The sequence below is a fragment of the Pestalotiopsis fici genome (genome assembly GCF_000516985.1).
Source record: "Pestalotiopsis fici W106-1 unplaced genomic scaffold PFICI_Scf_6, whole genome shotgun sequence".
Taxonomy (NCBI): Eukaryota; Fungi; Ascomycota; class Sordariomycetes; order Amphisphaeriales; family Sporocadaceae; genus Pestalotiopsis; species Pestalotiopsis fici.
In genome coordinates, this window is record NW_006917096.1 from 1,844,489 (window position 1) to 1,855,828 (window position 11,340).

Below are 11,340 nucleotides of genomic sequence, written 5' to 3' on the forward strand. Positions count from 1 at the left end.
AATTTGGCTTCGGCGAGCTTGGCAGCAGCCCCGGACGATCGTCCAGGCGGCTGTGCAAGGAATGGGGGAGGTGGTGATCAACGCAGAAGGAGACACTCATGGAGCCCAGAGGAGGGAAGGGGCCCGTTGACAGTGGGCATATACCGACCGGGTCCGACAAGCAGGCAAGGCCGAGAGTGTGTTCCTTCGGGCCTAAGTGAGCAGCAAAGGCCGGCAGAGGAAAATGGACAAAACGAACGTGCCGCCCGCGAGGAGGTCAAGTGAGGGTGTGAGATGGGCAGGTGGTATGATGATATGGGCAGAGGTGGATGAATGGTCGTTGCGCCGCGAGCGAGATGCTCAACTGGCAGCTAAGGTTAGTGGGTTGAACTTTAGTGGAATTGGTCCTGGCGGGAATTGGTGAGAGGAAATAAGCTGGTGCAGCTTCTGTAGACTGGTCGGGACTGAAGAGTCGTGCGAACATTAGGACGTCGGAATCTGGCAGCTCTGCAGCGGATCCCGTCGCGCAAATTATTAATTTGGGCAGAGGCAGAGCAAAGCAGAAAGCTGGAGCTGGGCAGTCGGCAGCGCAAAAGGACACGAGCAGCAGCTTCGTCAGTCGGTGATGGCGTTCTGGTGGCTTAGGTTGGACGGCTTCCCCTCAGCGTCTCCAATTCTCTCTCAGTGCCTGACATCCATCCCATCGCCAATGCCCGCTGCTTGACCGCCCTACTCTTTGATGGACTGGGTACGATATTGTTTTTATCTGGAGCGTCCAGCACGCCACGAAAATGAAGGGACACCTGGACTTGGAACGCTTGTAAATGAGCTATGATGATATTTCTTTGGTATCTGGTGCTTTGATCATTTCCTTCTATACTTTAATGACTGTGACAGCGTCTGAGATACTTGTAGCCAAGTAATCTATCGTACATGTGTAGAGGCTGAGGCATAACTAGGTGTTTGCCAAGACCTGTGCCGACGTATGTAGGGTGGAGGATTTCAATGTTGAGTGGATGTCTTAGGAGGAGCAGGGTTCCAGTAAGACTGTAAGTTAGGTAGGTACGTACTCCGCTGCAAGCACTTTCAATTGGTAATGTTACCTACATACAATGTTACACATGGCATCTTGTCTGTCTCCTTACATCCTCCACGTCCCAGCGAAGCGCTTACGCTGCCTTCTTCTTTCCAAAGAGTATTCACGAGATAAGATCTTGCAAACGTCAACGGCCTTGTAGGGCTGTGGCGACTAATGTGTATATACATTAGTCAAACACGCCCTTTTCTCCTTGGAAAGACTTCCTTGCACGTACCTACCCCTTTTAAGGTAAGTCAAGGTAATCAGAATTGTCTGTAGTCCGCCAATGCCACGAGATTAGGAGCATGTCACAGATGTAGGACCAAACGTTACTGCAGAAGCTGCGAATGCCCTCGATTGCCTTTGGAGGGGGCAGCAAGAGCTACCTTTGTATTTACCTACCTTAGATAGATCTCTGAATTATGCTCGACTTTGCACAACCAGAGATGAGCCAAATATCTCTTGAAAGTCAAGGGCATCTATAACGAACACGACTCAATTCACGGCCGCGTATTTCTGTTCCATTTGCATTGATCCCACGCGAAATTAAATGTTTCGTGTGAATATGCTTCGATACCCTGCTACAACCATCTCTCTAACCATAGCAGAGGTGAAGGAGTATGAGCGAGGTCGTCGCACCAACGACCATCTTGCTCAAGCGTCAGAGATCCAACATGAGGTCTTGCCGAAGCACTCCATTCGTCCTGCCATTTGTTCATCACCCGAGCAAATACGTGAAATTGGCCGTCGACATCATTCCGACAGAAGTAAACGAGAGAAACCGATTGCTACAAGCTCGGTTGCCAACGACTTATCGCAGCAATGTGTGTTGGCCCATCGACAACGTATGCCTACAAGAGATGATGAATCAGGCGAACTAGAGGCGCAGAGTTTGTACAGTTCAGCAAGCACGCCCCAAAGAGCAGCCTTGGCCGCTGATGTTCCTGATCGATCGCTCAATGTCGCCCAGATGCTTTCCATGAGACTACCACCACCATTTTCAATGGGCAATAGGGTAGTGTCCGATGAGCATGCGACGCCTTCGGTGAGTGCAGGATATCCAATATCAGTTTCAAAGGGATCGAATCTCTAAAACGCATAGATGCGACAATCGGTAGACAGATCACCTGGAGAAGGAGCTGGTAGAACAACTCCGGCCACGCCCGCTAGGCTTCCTTCACTTACCGGGCATGATGGACCAGCCGCGAGTCCTGCTGTAAGTTATGATTCGTACAGTCCCAATGTAATGTTGCCTGCTTCCTAACTAGACCGCAGGTTCAGGCAAGCGGAATGAGGCCACTTGAAGCAACCGCCAGCTTCGCCAGGATCAACTGTGTCTCGACAGATGACGGTCTAACGTTGTCGAGTAGCCCTCATTCGCCGTGGGATACTCCTTCAAAACCACCGAGGGTTTGCGAGGAAAGACCGCACGTTGATCCGCGTCAGTCTTCTAGCAAAATCAAAGTCTATAGCGATGATGTGCCGGCGTCTTTACAGCCCAGTACGCCGCAGCACTTGCCGGAAGCACGCCATCAAAGCCGTCTCCGAGGATCCTACACGGCGCCGGTCGCACGTGCGCAAAGGCGAGCTGGCCATGAGCCTGGTACCGTTCGACGCCGACATGCCAGGTCACCTAGGCAGACGGGGCTAGAAACGCCGGGCTTCCGGGGTCTCTATGGCGGAACAGAGAATTCGGATGACCTTGCGCTGTACCAGGAAGCACTTCATTTGAACGAGGGCGAAGCGGATCATGGTACGTAGTGCAGTGGAAACTAGGCAAAGAAATTTTCTGCTCGGTGTATCTTATGGCGTCAAGAAAAAAAAAATTATTCACTGGTAAGACGAGCGACGAAAATGAGAAATGAGGAGAGAGAAAAAAAGTGGGCGGCATAACCCACCCTATTATCGTGATTCCGTTCCATCATGTCATGGTATGCTTTGCAGTCTTTGGGTGCTGTCTACATCCTTATTACATAGAAGAATGCCCAGAAGCTTTTTAGCCGACTTGCAAAGTAGTCCTTTATCCCAATTTTTGGTTTCTAATCTTCTTGGGAACACAGAATGGAAAAGTGAAGGACGAGTACGAAAAGCTAGTGAAGGTACGAAGATTACTAGGAAAACTGATGCGAGCTGCCCGCCTCTGTTCCCCAGATTCGTATGAAGATTTGCCGAGATTGAGCATGGTTGCTGCGGGTGACGACACCAGCCCAGTGAACAATTGCGTTCGCCGTTCGCCCTTCATTCCAAGACTCACACACTGGGTGGATCTGTTCGTGATGCTTCGTAAGTTCATGGTCAATTGGTACGTACCTCGAGCTGTGTGCATGGGTGCTCAGAGCCTGTATGGACTGAGGAATGGAACAACGGAGCTTCCGACATTTGTGTCTGCTGCCACCTGGGCAGTGTGGTAGACTCCGGGTCTCGTTGGCCAGGTGGTTTTAATCCTGCCTGAGGCATTCATCCAGGTTCGGTGAGATTCACGTGAGTGCGATTGCGCGAGCCAATGTTGCAACCTACTATTTGGTGTGCTTTGGTCCCTGCTGCTATACTAGGCAAGGGGATCTCGGACAATGCTTGACGGTAGAGACGAAGGAAAAGGCGAGGTCCAAAGCTGACCAATTGCGGAAGACTGCCTGCAGTGTCTGTCGATGCCATCGTGCCAAGACTGTCGGCCATGGCTCTCGATACGACAGTCCAATCAAGGAGCGTCCTCACATCGCCCTACCGAGACGGTTCTGGCGAGCTTTAGCATGGGTCACGTCCGCGGTGGCCCGACCCCATAACGTCCTTTTTTTGGCCCTTGACCAAGAGCGGTAAAGAGGCAAAAATAATGGCTGGCGGGCGATTCTGGATCGACTAGCCAATCATGTTGCAGCAGTCTGTCTGTCTTTGCCTCCGCTCCTCATCTTTGCGCCTCGCGGGAGGTACCTCGGTACCCTGCTCAAGCTTGCGATCAGAAATGCGACACTGACGGGTCATGGCCGAATCAGATCAGACCTGCCGCTCTCCGCGCTGCACTCAAGCACTTTGTCTCTTTTTTTTTCCTTTTTCTTTTTTTCCTCAAGCCTGCCCAGGGTCTCAGGTCACTGTCTCCACACCTTTCCTAGCCAAAGTCCCAGACAGACCAGCACAGACTAGGAAAAGCGGTTTCCCCGTCAGCTTGTGTGCAGGCTGGCGGCTTGCACTCCAGTTGCACACACCTCTCTCAGACCTCTCTCGCTCTCTCATCGGAAGCAAGCAGCTGCTCTGCTTTTCGGAGGGTACAAGCGAATTCGCCCGTCTCTTCCGCGCGGGCGCAGGTACTGCCATTACTGCGACTGACTGACTTGCGCTCCTCGATGATCCATCAGCCCCCGAAACCTTCATCCCAGCCCATATCCATGTCGAATGACTTTCACGGAGCAACCACGCCAATCCTTGTGTGTGCTTCGTGCCTTCTGCGTGCTGCAGCTACTACTACTACTACACTACGCACTTTACCCGTCCGCGCGAAAGCTGCTTCTGCTCCTTCCTGCGTTTACTACCATACCTATCCATACTGTACTGTCTTGTCTGTCGTCGCGCTGCTGATCTCCTACATTTCACCTCTCACATATCTATCTGCCACCCTCCCAGTTTTCACCTTTCTTCGACTTTTACATCTTCGTACTTCCACCTCTTCTTCTTCTTCTTCTACCTTAACATACCTTCCTCACCCGATCTACATAGAAGTAGTAGTTGAACACTCTTCCTCCCTAGTATCCAATCCTCACCCGTCCTATACCTTGTATCCCATCTTGATCTTCCTCTTCCCACTTACACCACTCGCGTCAAGAGGTCCTCACTCTGAATAGTCTTCGCCTCTCAAAGTTTCCTGCCCGCGTGCACCTCGATCGCGGCCCTCCGTAACTTGTCAACCAGTGTTTTCTCTTTTTCTCCAAACTCAATTCTTCCCATCAGTTGCTCTGTGCCCATCTTCTTCCATACCAATCTTATAACTAGTTCACTTGCCATCTCGCCCGCCCATCTAGTGAACAGCCTCCGACCCTACCTACCCGCAACGGAAACCAACAACAGACTGGAGTCTTTCTTGCGACTTCTAATTAAACTTGCTGTCTGATATCTGACATCTAGTACTCACAGATCACCATGGGTTCTTTCTCACGCACACAATCTCCAGTCCTGGTCATGCCGCCAAGCACTGCCCATCAAGCTGCGTTTGGTATGCCTGTGTTCTCTCATCAGCCCTCTCCCTTGAGCCGTCCAGGACCATACACACCCTCTGCTGCCCGTTTCCAGCAACAACAACAGCAGCAGCCCATCTTTGCCCCATCGTCTCTCTCTAAAGGCCGTAAGCGCTCTCGCGACGAAGCCGCCATCAATCTTGACGTCGAAGAGGCGAAGCTCGAGACCATCGAGCCAGTCAAAGAGGCAGAAGATGAATGGGTATATGGTCCTGGCATGGTCCTCATCAAGAAGTCACAAGCCTATGTCTCAGAAGCCGGCAGCCAATCCGGAACCTGGGTCGAGGAGAAGATTGCCCAAGAAGAGCTCCACAAGAACGAGGAGGCGCGCGCTTTCAACCAACAGGAGCGCCCTTCTCTCCGGAGCGCCAAGTCTCAACGGCTCGATATGAACTCCTTCTCACTGCCTTCTGCCCACCAGTCAAGTCCCGCGCGCGACACCAACGATGCGGTGACAGCGACTCCAAGCCTTCCAAACACGACATCGCAGCCCGTAATCGACAACTTCACCCTCCATCTCGGCATTGGCTGGAGTCGCGTCAACAGCAACGAGCACAGTGAAGCTGCTGCACGAGGCTGGGCACGCTATATCGAGAACCACTTCCCCATCAACAATGTACAAATACAACTCGAGAGCAAGGGCCTGCAATCCTATCTCGTTGAGGCATCAGAAGGCTTCTTCCTGTTCGCCGAGGATCTACAACGCGGCCAGTTTGTCAGCAGGGATCTCAATCAGACATTCCAAAACCTGAGAGCCTCACCCCCGGTCTTCGAGGGTCTCGAGGTCATGACTGCTGCAGGCACACCGCAGCCTACTTCATCGCAAGATATCGATATGGCAATGGCTTGAAAATTGCGCGGCGATAAAATCAATTTCGAGAACACAGAACATACCTGGCGTGGGTTTTCATGGGTGGTTGCTTTGGTTGGCTTGATTGGGCCGGAGTTTTGGCGTGCTTTTCTAACGAATTTCATCGGCGGTGTCCACATTCGCGACACATCGCATCGGTATTGGGTGTGCAGTCCAACTGAAAAACTTCTGGCGTTTGTATTCCCAACTGTACCAATAAATTTTTATTGCAAACTTCTTGAAGCATCCAACCAGTAATATCTCAATAGTGACTGTGAATCTGTAATTGAAGTGAATGGTCCGAAAACTCAGAACCGCAACTGCAACAACGTTGTCGTTGGAGCTACATATATATAACGAGAACAGCCCAGAAATCCGATGCCGAAGGCAGAGAGGTAACCTATGCCGTGTGTAGGTAGTATTCATATCTCATTCATGGATAAAACCTTGAGCGCACGCATTATCTCTTCCCATCGCAGCACGAATCATCTTCTATGGCGTTTCAATCTACTCGTTCGCATCGCAAAAAGACTTGGAGCCAATCATGTTGCGGAATTAGATTCTTGCATTGCTTCTTCCCCCTACCTCCGCCTATTGCTGCTGCTGTTTATGCCCTGGCAACTATAGACATTTACAAATTCCTTCGAGGTTGGATGTCGCGAACAGGTCTTGGAAGTCGCTGACCGATAAACTTCTTCAGCTCTGACTCCAGTGTCATTTGCGCACACGAAAATCAAGATGTATCTGGCAAAATCTGGCAAAATCTGGCGTCGAAATGATGAAGTGGAAAGTCAGTCTACAGGGAGGGACACGGTGGGACCTTGTCAATTTATCTTTTCTCATGGAATCCAAAGCTCTGGCATGAACATGTTCTTCTTAATGCTTATACGGCCGTGTTTCGTGGCGTGATTATATGAAAAGTGTCCAGCACACTGCACCTTCATAGCCGACATGCGACCAGTTGCAGCATGCATTGGAGCAACGGAAGGCGCACCAACGATCGGTTGGACTCATCATGCAAAAGGCGCCACACATTGATTTGGAGAGGCTGCGCTTGGTGTTTAGAGTGCATGTGCATTTGTGGCCGAGCTGACGCTTTGAAATTACAGTCTACGCGGGCCTGGAAGTGATGGGCGGAAACGAGGCTCGAACGTCAGTGTATAATGACTCTGGTTAATTCGCTCTCAGCGACAGTGGGGTCGGACCATGATCACCTTTGAGTGCAAGATATCAACATCGATCTTCGTGGAGGGATGACAGGTCTACAAACATCTGTTGGCGAGACTTGGGATCACAGTAGAAAATAAAAGAAATAAAAGAAAAGAGAAAAAAGTAGAATGTCTTGTAGTCTGCATGTGTCGTGATCGCGCAAAGGAAAGCAAATCTGGGGGTGTGCGCGCCTGCAGTTACAATGTCGCTATACGAAACCCGTCATCTCGAATAATCAAGCAAGCTTTTGTAGATCTCTGCAATGTTCTCAAAAGCAATGAATGACCCATCGATGGTCGATTATTTGTTTGTTTGATAAGTCTGAGCAAGTCTGGGAGACGAGAAGATGGAAATCTAGGCTGCGAAATCAAAAAGATATTAAGAGGCAGGCGTGCATGTCCTGACACAACTTCAAATACTGTCCAGCATTCGGCAACTGCCCGTGTGCAAAAGCCCAAAATACAGCATAAAGGCCTATGTACATACTACAGAGCGAGCATAGTAGACTTGGGCATGTGGTCCAATGTGATGTGGTTGCTGGTGGTCTTGGCAGCCGTTTCCGGTCGAGTCGGTAACTTGACTATTATATGGAAGATGTTGCAAGTAACCAGTTGGCAAGCAAGCCCCTTAGCTTGACCATGTGTGTAAAAGAACAAAGCCTAGGCTCTTGTTGGAATTTGCAAAACCATTCGTAGATGTGCACTTGATACCACGACAATTGCAAAAAATGCCAGGTCCCAGGTTTGATGGTGTCCCCAGTTGCAAGCAATCGACTGGCCAGCGCACCTCGAGGCACATTCCCTACCCAGCTGAGTGGGTGGGCACCAGAAACTGGGCACGCAGAGAAAATCGCGAGGAGCCGACTGGTCTGTTTTGGCTGCAAGCGGCCAGTAGTTGCAGAGGGAGGGGAGGGGGTGCAAGCCCAAGGTAGGCAGATTGAGGGTTAGCAGAGCTCTACTTTGTAGCAGAGCGCGGCAGGCTCAGGCAAGCTGCTGGACTGTCGTGCACCGTCAAGGAATAAACAAAAAAGACGCGGAAAACCTGCGTGGGCGAATCAGTTGGCAGCATGACCATGTGGTTCCGTTTTCACAAACAACTTCACTCGAGAGGAATGATGCGTCCCGTCCCCCAGCAGTCATTCAAGCTATGTACCACCTACTTTTACTATATACGCCTTGATCGTCGAGACAGACAGCTTTATTAGATAGTACCTATTACTATATCCATCTTTTTAGCTTAATTCTATCTCTATCTCTATTATTTGGATCCCCCCTTGTCTGATTTATTTATTGTTATTCCTTCCCCTCCAAGCTTGCGTGTCTGTTACCTACGTACTTGTCTGGTCATATCATCGATCGGTTTCCATCTGTACCCGCGCCTACCTTGACTTGCACTTTGCTACTACTCGCCTTCTTTTTGATTCTTCCAGTATAGAAATTTCCCGCCTTCTCTCTCTGTCTCTCTTGCGCTACTCTCAAAGACGTCGTCGCTCAAATTAGCCTCGCTACCGACGGGAAATACTACGACCAGGGTTCTTCTTGATCAGGTTCTTTCGCTACGTAGACCCTGGCAAGTCTCCAACCAACCTCCCTTTGTGTGGCGAAATAGCTGGGCACCGCCTCAGGAAAGTCAATTAATCGACCTGACCGCCGCCATTTGCGAGCTCTCGAATTTTGGGAAATCACGGCAACAACCGGCTTGTTGGAAACATAGCGGTATTTACTCTGCAGACGACTCGGTTTCAAAGCTTTTCAAGTCAACAACAATACGCCAAAAACAAAAGAAAAAGAACGACGAGCAGGAATTAGGACTATTGAAGAGTCACGATTGCTTCCAGTGCTCCTTTGTGCCATGAGCTTCAGCCACAACCTCTGCCCCTCATCAGCACCCACTATCATCAACGGCCGGCTACTGAGAGCCCGCTCGGACAAGGCCTAGGGGAAAACCTTCCTATGTCTCAGGGTGGCTGCGAGTCACAAAGCTTCTTCGAAACTGTATAGGAATCAAGGTCTCACCTGAATCGCAGCAGCGGCTTAGCGGCCCAGCGGCAATAGCAGCAGTCTTCATGGTGTCGCAACGTGAACCCGACGCATCGCAGTCCCTCGCCCTCCGTGGAGCCCAGTCCGTAGTCGGCACGCGATCTTCCTCTCGGCCCCACGTCTCGTCGCGCAGCAAGAGATACAACCGCTCCCATGCCGGCGGGACGTCCTATATCCCCCAGAACGAGTTCCCGTGGTTTAGCGCCTCTGGCGATGTCGAGATCGTCATAAACGCCGGCGGCAGGGAGAATCGCTACCTGCTGCACCGACACACCCTGACACGATGTTCCGGCTTCTTCGAGGCGTCGACCAGCCAGCAATGGTCCAAGGCGACTGTTCTGCCCGCGCTCCCGGAACCGCCTAGCAGGGATCTGGCGAGGATCGGGGAAGATAGCGGCGTGAGCATGGGCAGCAGAAATTCGACCGAGAGTGGGAATGAGCTGACGACACGGCCCGGCGCAGGATCGCCAGGCCCACGTAAACGGTGGAGATATGAGCTGGACTCGGGAGCGGGAGGGGACGATTTACCGATGCTGGTGCAGAAAGAGGCCGACAGCAGCCGTAGCGGCGGCGGCGGTACTCTAACGAGTACAACGAATACAGCGGCACCTACGGGATCGATATTCGGAGGCGGCACGGGTGCAAACACTTCCTCCGTTCGGCACAAGCCCTCTCATTCGGCTCCCCACACGACGTCGTCCTTCTTCCGATCCGTCGCGAATTTATCACTTGCTGGTGGTCATCATCATACCCCAAACCACCCACAGCCCGAAGATGGCCCGCCGATATCCCAGGCCGACGCCGACCTTTTACGAGATTACGACAACCTTTTTCGCATCTTTTACAATTACCCGCCTGTACTCGACGGAATCAACATAGCGGATGCATATGTGCAGTGCAAATCGCTGCTCACGTTGGCGGATCAATACGATGCTTTGGCTGTGTGCGGACCACGAGTTGATCACCACCTTCTGCAGTTTCAGTCACGTCTGTGGAAGCAAATCGCAAAATACCCTGTATCATACTTGAAGCTGGGCTTCCTGGCTAGGTCGAAAGTCATCTTCCAAGAGGCACTCATCCATGTCGTGGGCCAGTGGCCAGGAGGAGAACGGAGCATCAGGAATGCGTTGCCCGAAATCGTCCTCGACATTATTGAAGACAAGGTGGACGAGCTGGAGGAAACAATATCGCGGATCGAGGGTCGTCTGTTCAGGCTCAACCTTACGAACTCTCGCGGCGAAAGGGTGACGCCGGGGTCCTCGTACCTCGATTGGCTCGCCGTGTCCTTCTTTAGACAATGGCTTGCCGAAAACACGTCTCCTGCTCCGCCGCCTCCGCCTCCAACCGATCGCAGAGGAGGGTCTTCTTCTGCCAATCGCCCACCGCCTGCTGCTCCAACGCTTCCGAGTCTAGCGACAGTAGGCCGAACCTACCGGCTACTTGGGTCACAATCACCCTCAGTGTACCTAACCCACGAAGAATGCAAACGCTTCTTGAAACTCACGCCGGAACTGTACAGTCGCGACAATTTGAGACGCTTCGAAAAACGGGTCGACGAGATGAAGACAGCCGCCAGAGAGCTGGTGCGTCCGCTCATGGGCACCGGTCTCGAGCTAGAGCTGAGCAACCCCGGCAAAGACGGGACCACTTCCAGCCCTGTCGCGTACCTCACATGTGTCCGAGTTGTCGAAAGGGACCTGCCTTGGGCTGTCGAGGATTAGGTATCCAGGAGCCCAGGTGCCCTTGTCCCGACTCATGACATTAGCAAGCCGACGTTGCTTTCAGGGCCATGGTGATGGAGAAAACAAGACAGAAAGGATCGGACGAAGAAGCGACTATTTATAACGAGTGAACGATATATGAAAGGATTGGGGAATGATTGTCATTATTGAGTTGTCTTCTTTACATCGAAAGGCCTGTTTTATAGGGACAGGTCGAGTTTGTATTTACTGCAGGATACCC

At 51.6% G+C, this 11,340-nt stretch overlaps 3 protein-coding genes across 3 annotated transcripts; all 3 read left to right on the forward strand.

Annotated features, from left to right (window-relative positions):
* Positions 1–1,622: 1,622 nt before the first annotated feature.
* Positions 1,623–2,818, forward strand: PFICI_09030 (uncharacterized protein; the record flags this gene model as incomplete). The annotated part of the gene is made up of 3 exons (XM_007837611.1): positions 1,623–2,102; positions 2,160–2,273; positions 2,333–2,818. The coding sequence occupies 3 exons, from the start codon at positions 1,623–1,625 to the stop codon at positions 2,816–2,818; spliced, it is 1,080 nt and encodes a 359-aa protein (XP_007835802.1).
* Positions 2,819–5,185: 2,367 nt separating this feature from the next.
* PFICI_09031 (uncharacterized protein) lies at positions 5,186–6,130 on the forward strand (the record flags this gene model as incomplete). Its single annotated transcript, XM_007837612.1, has 1 exon — positions 5,186–6,130. One exon carries the CDS (start codon positions 5,186–5,188, stop codon positions 6,128–6,130), a length of 945 nt encoding a protein of 314 aa, XP_007835803.1.
* A 3,274-nt stretch (positions 6,131–9,404) lies between these two features.
* On the forward strand, positions 9,405–11,099 carry PFICI_09032 (uncharacterized protein; the record flags this gene model as incomplete). The annotated part of the gene is made up of 1 exon (XM_007837613.1): positions 9,405–11,099. The coding sequence occupies one exon, from the start codon at positions 9,405–9,407 to the stop codon at positions 11,097–11,099; it is 1,695 nt and encodes a 564-aa protein (XP_007835804.1).
* Positions 11,100–11,340: the final 241 nt, after the last annotated feature.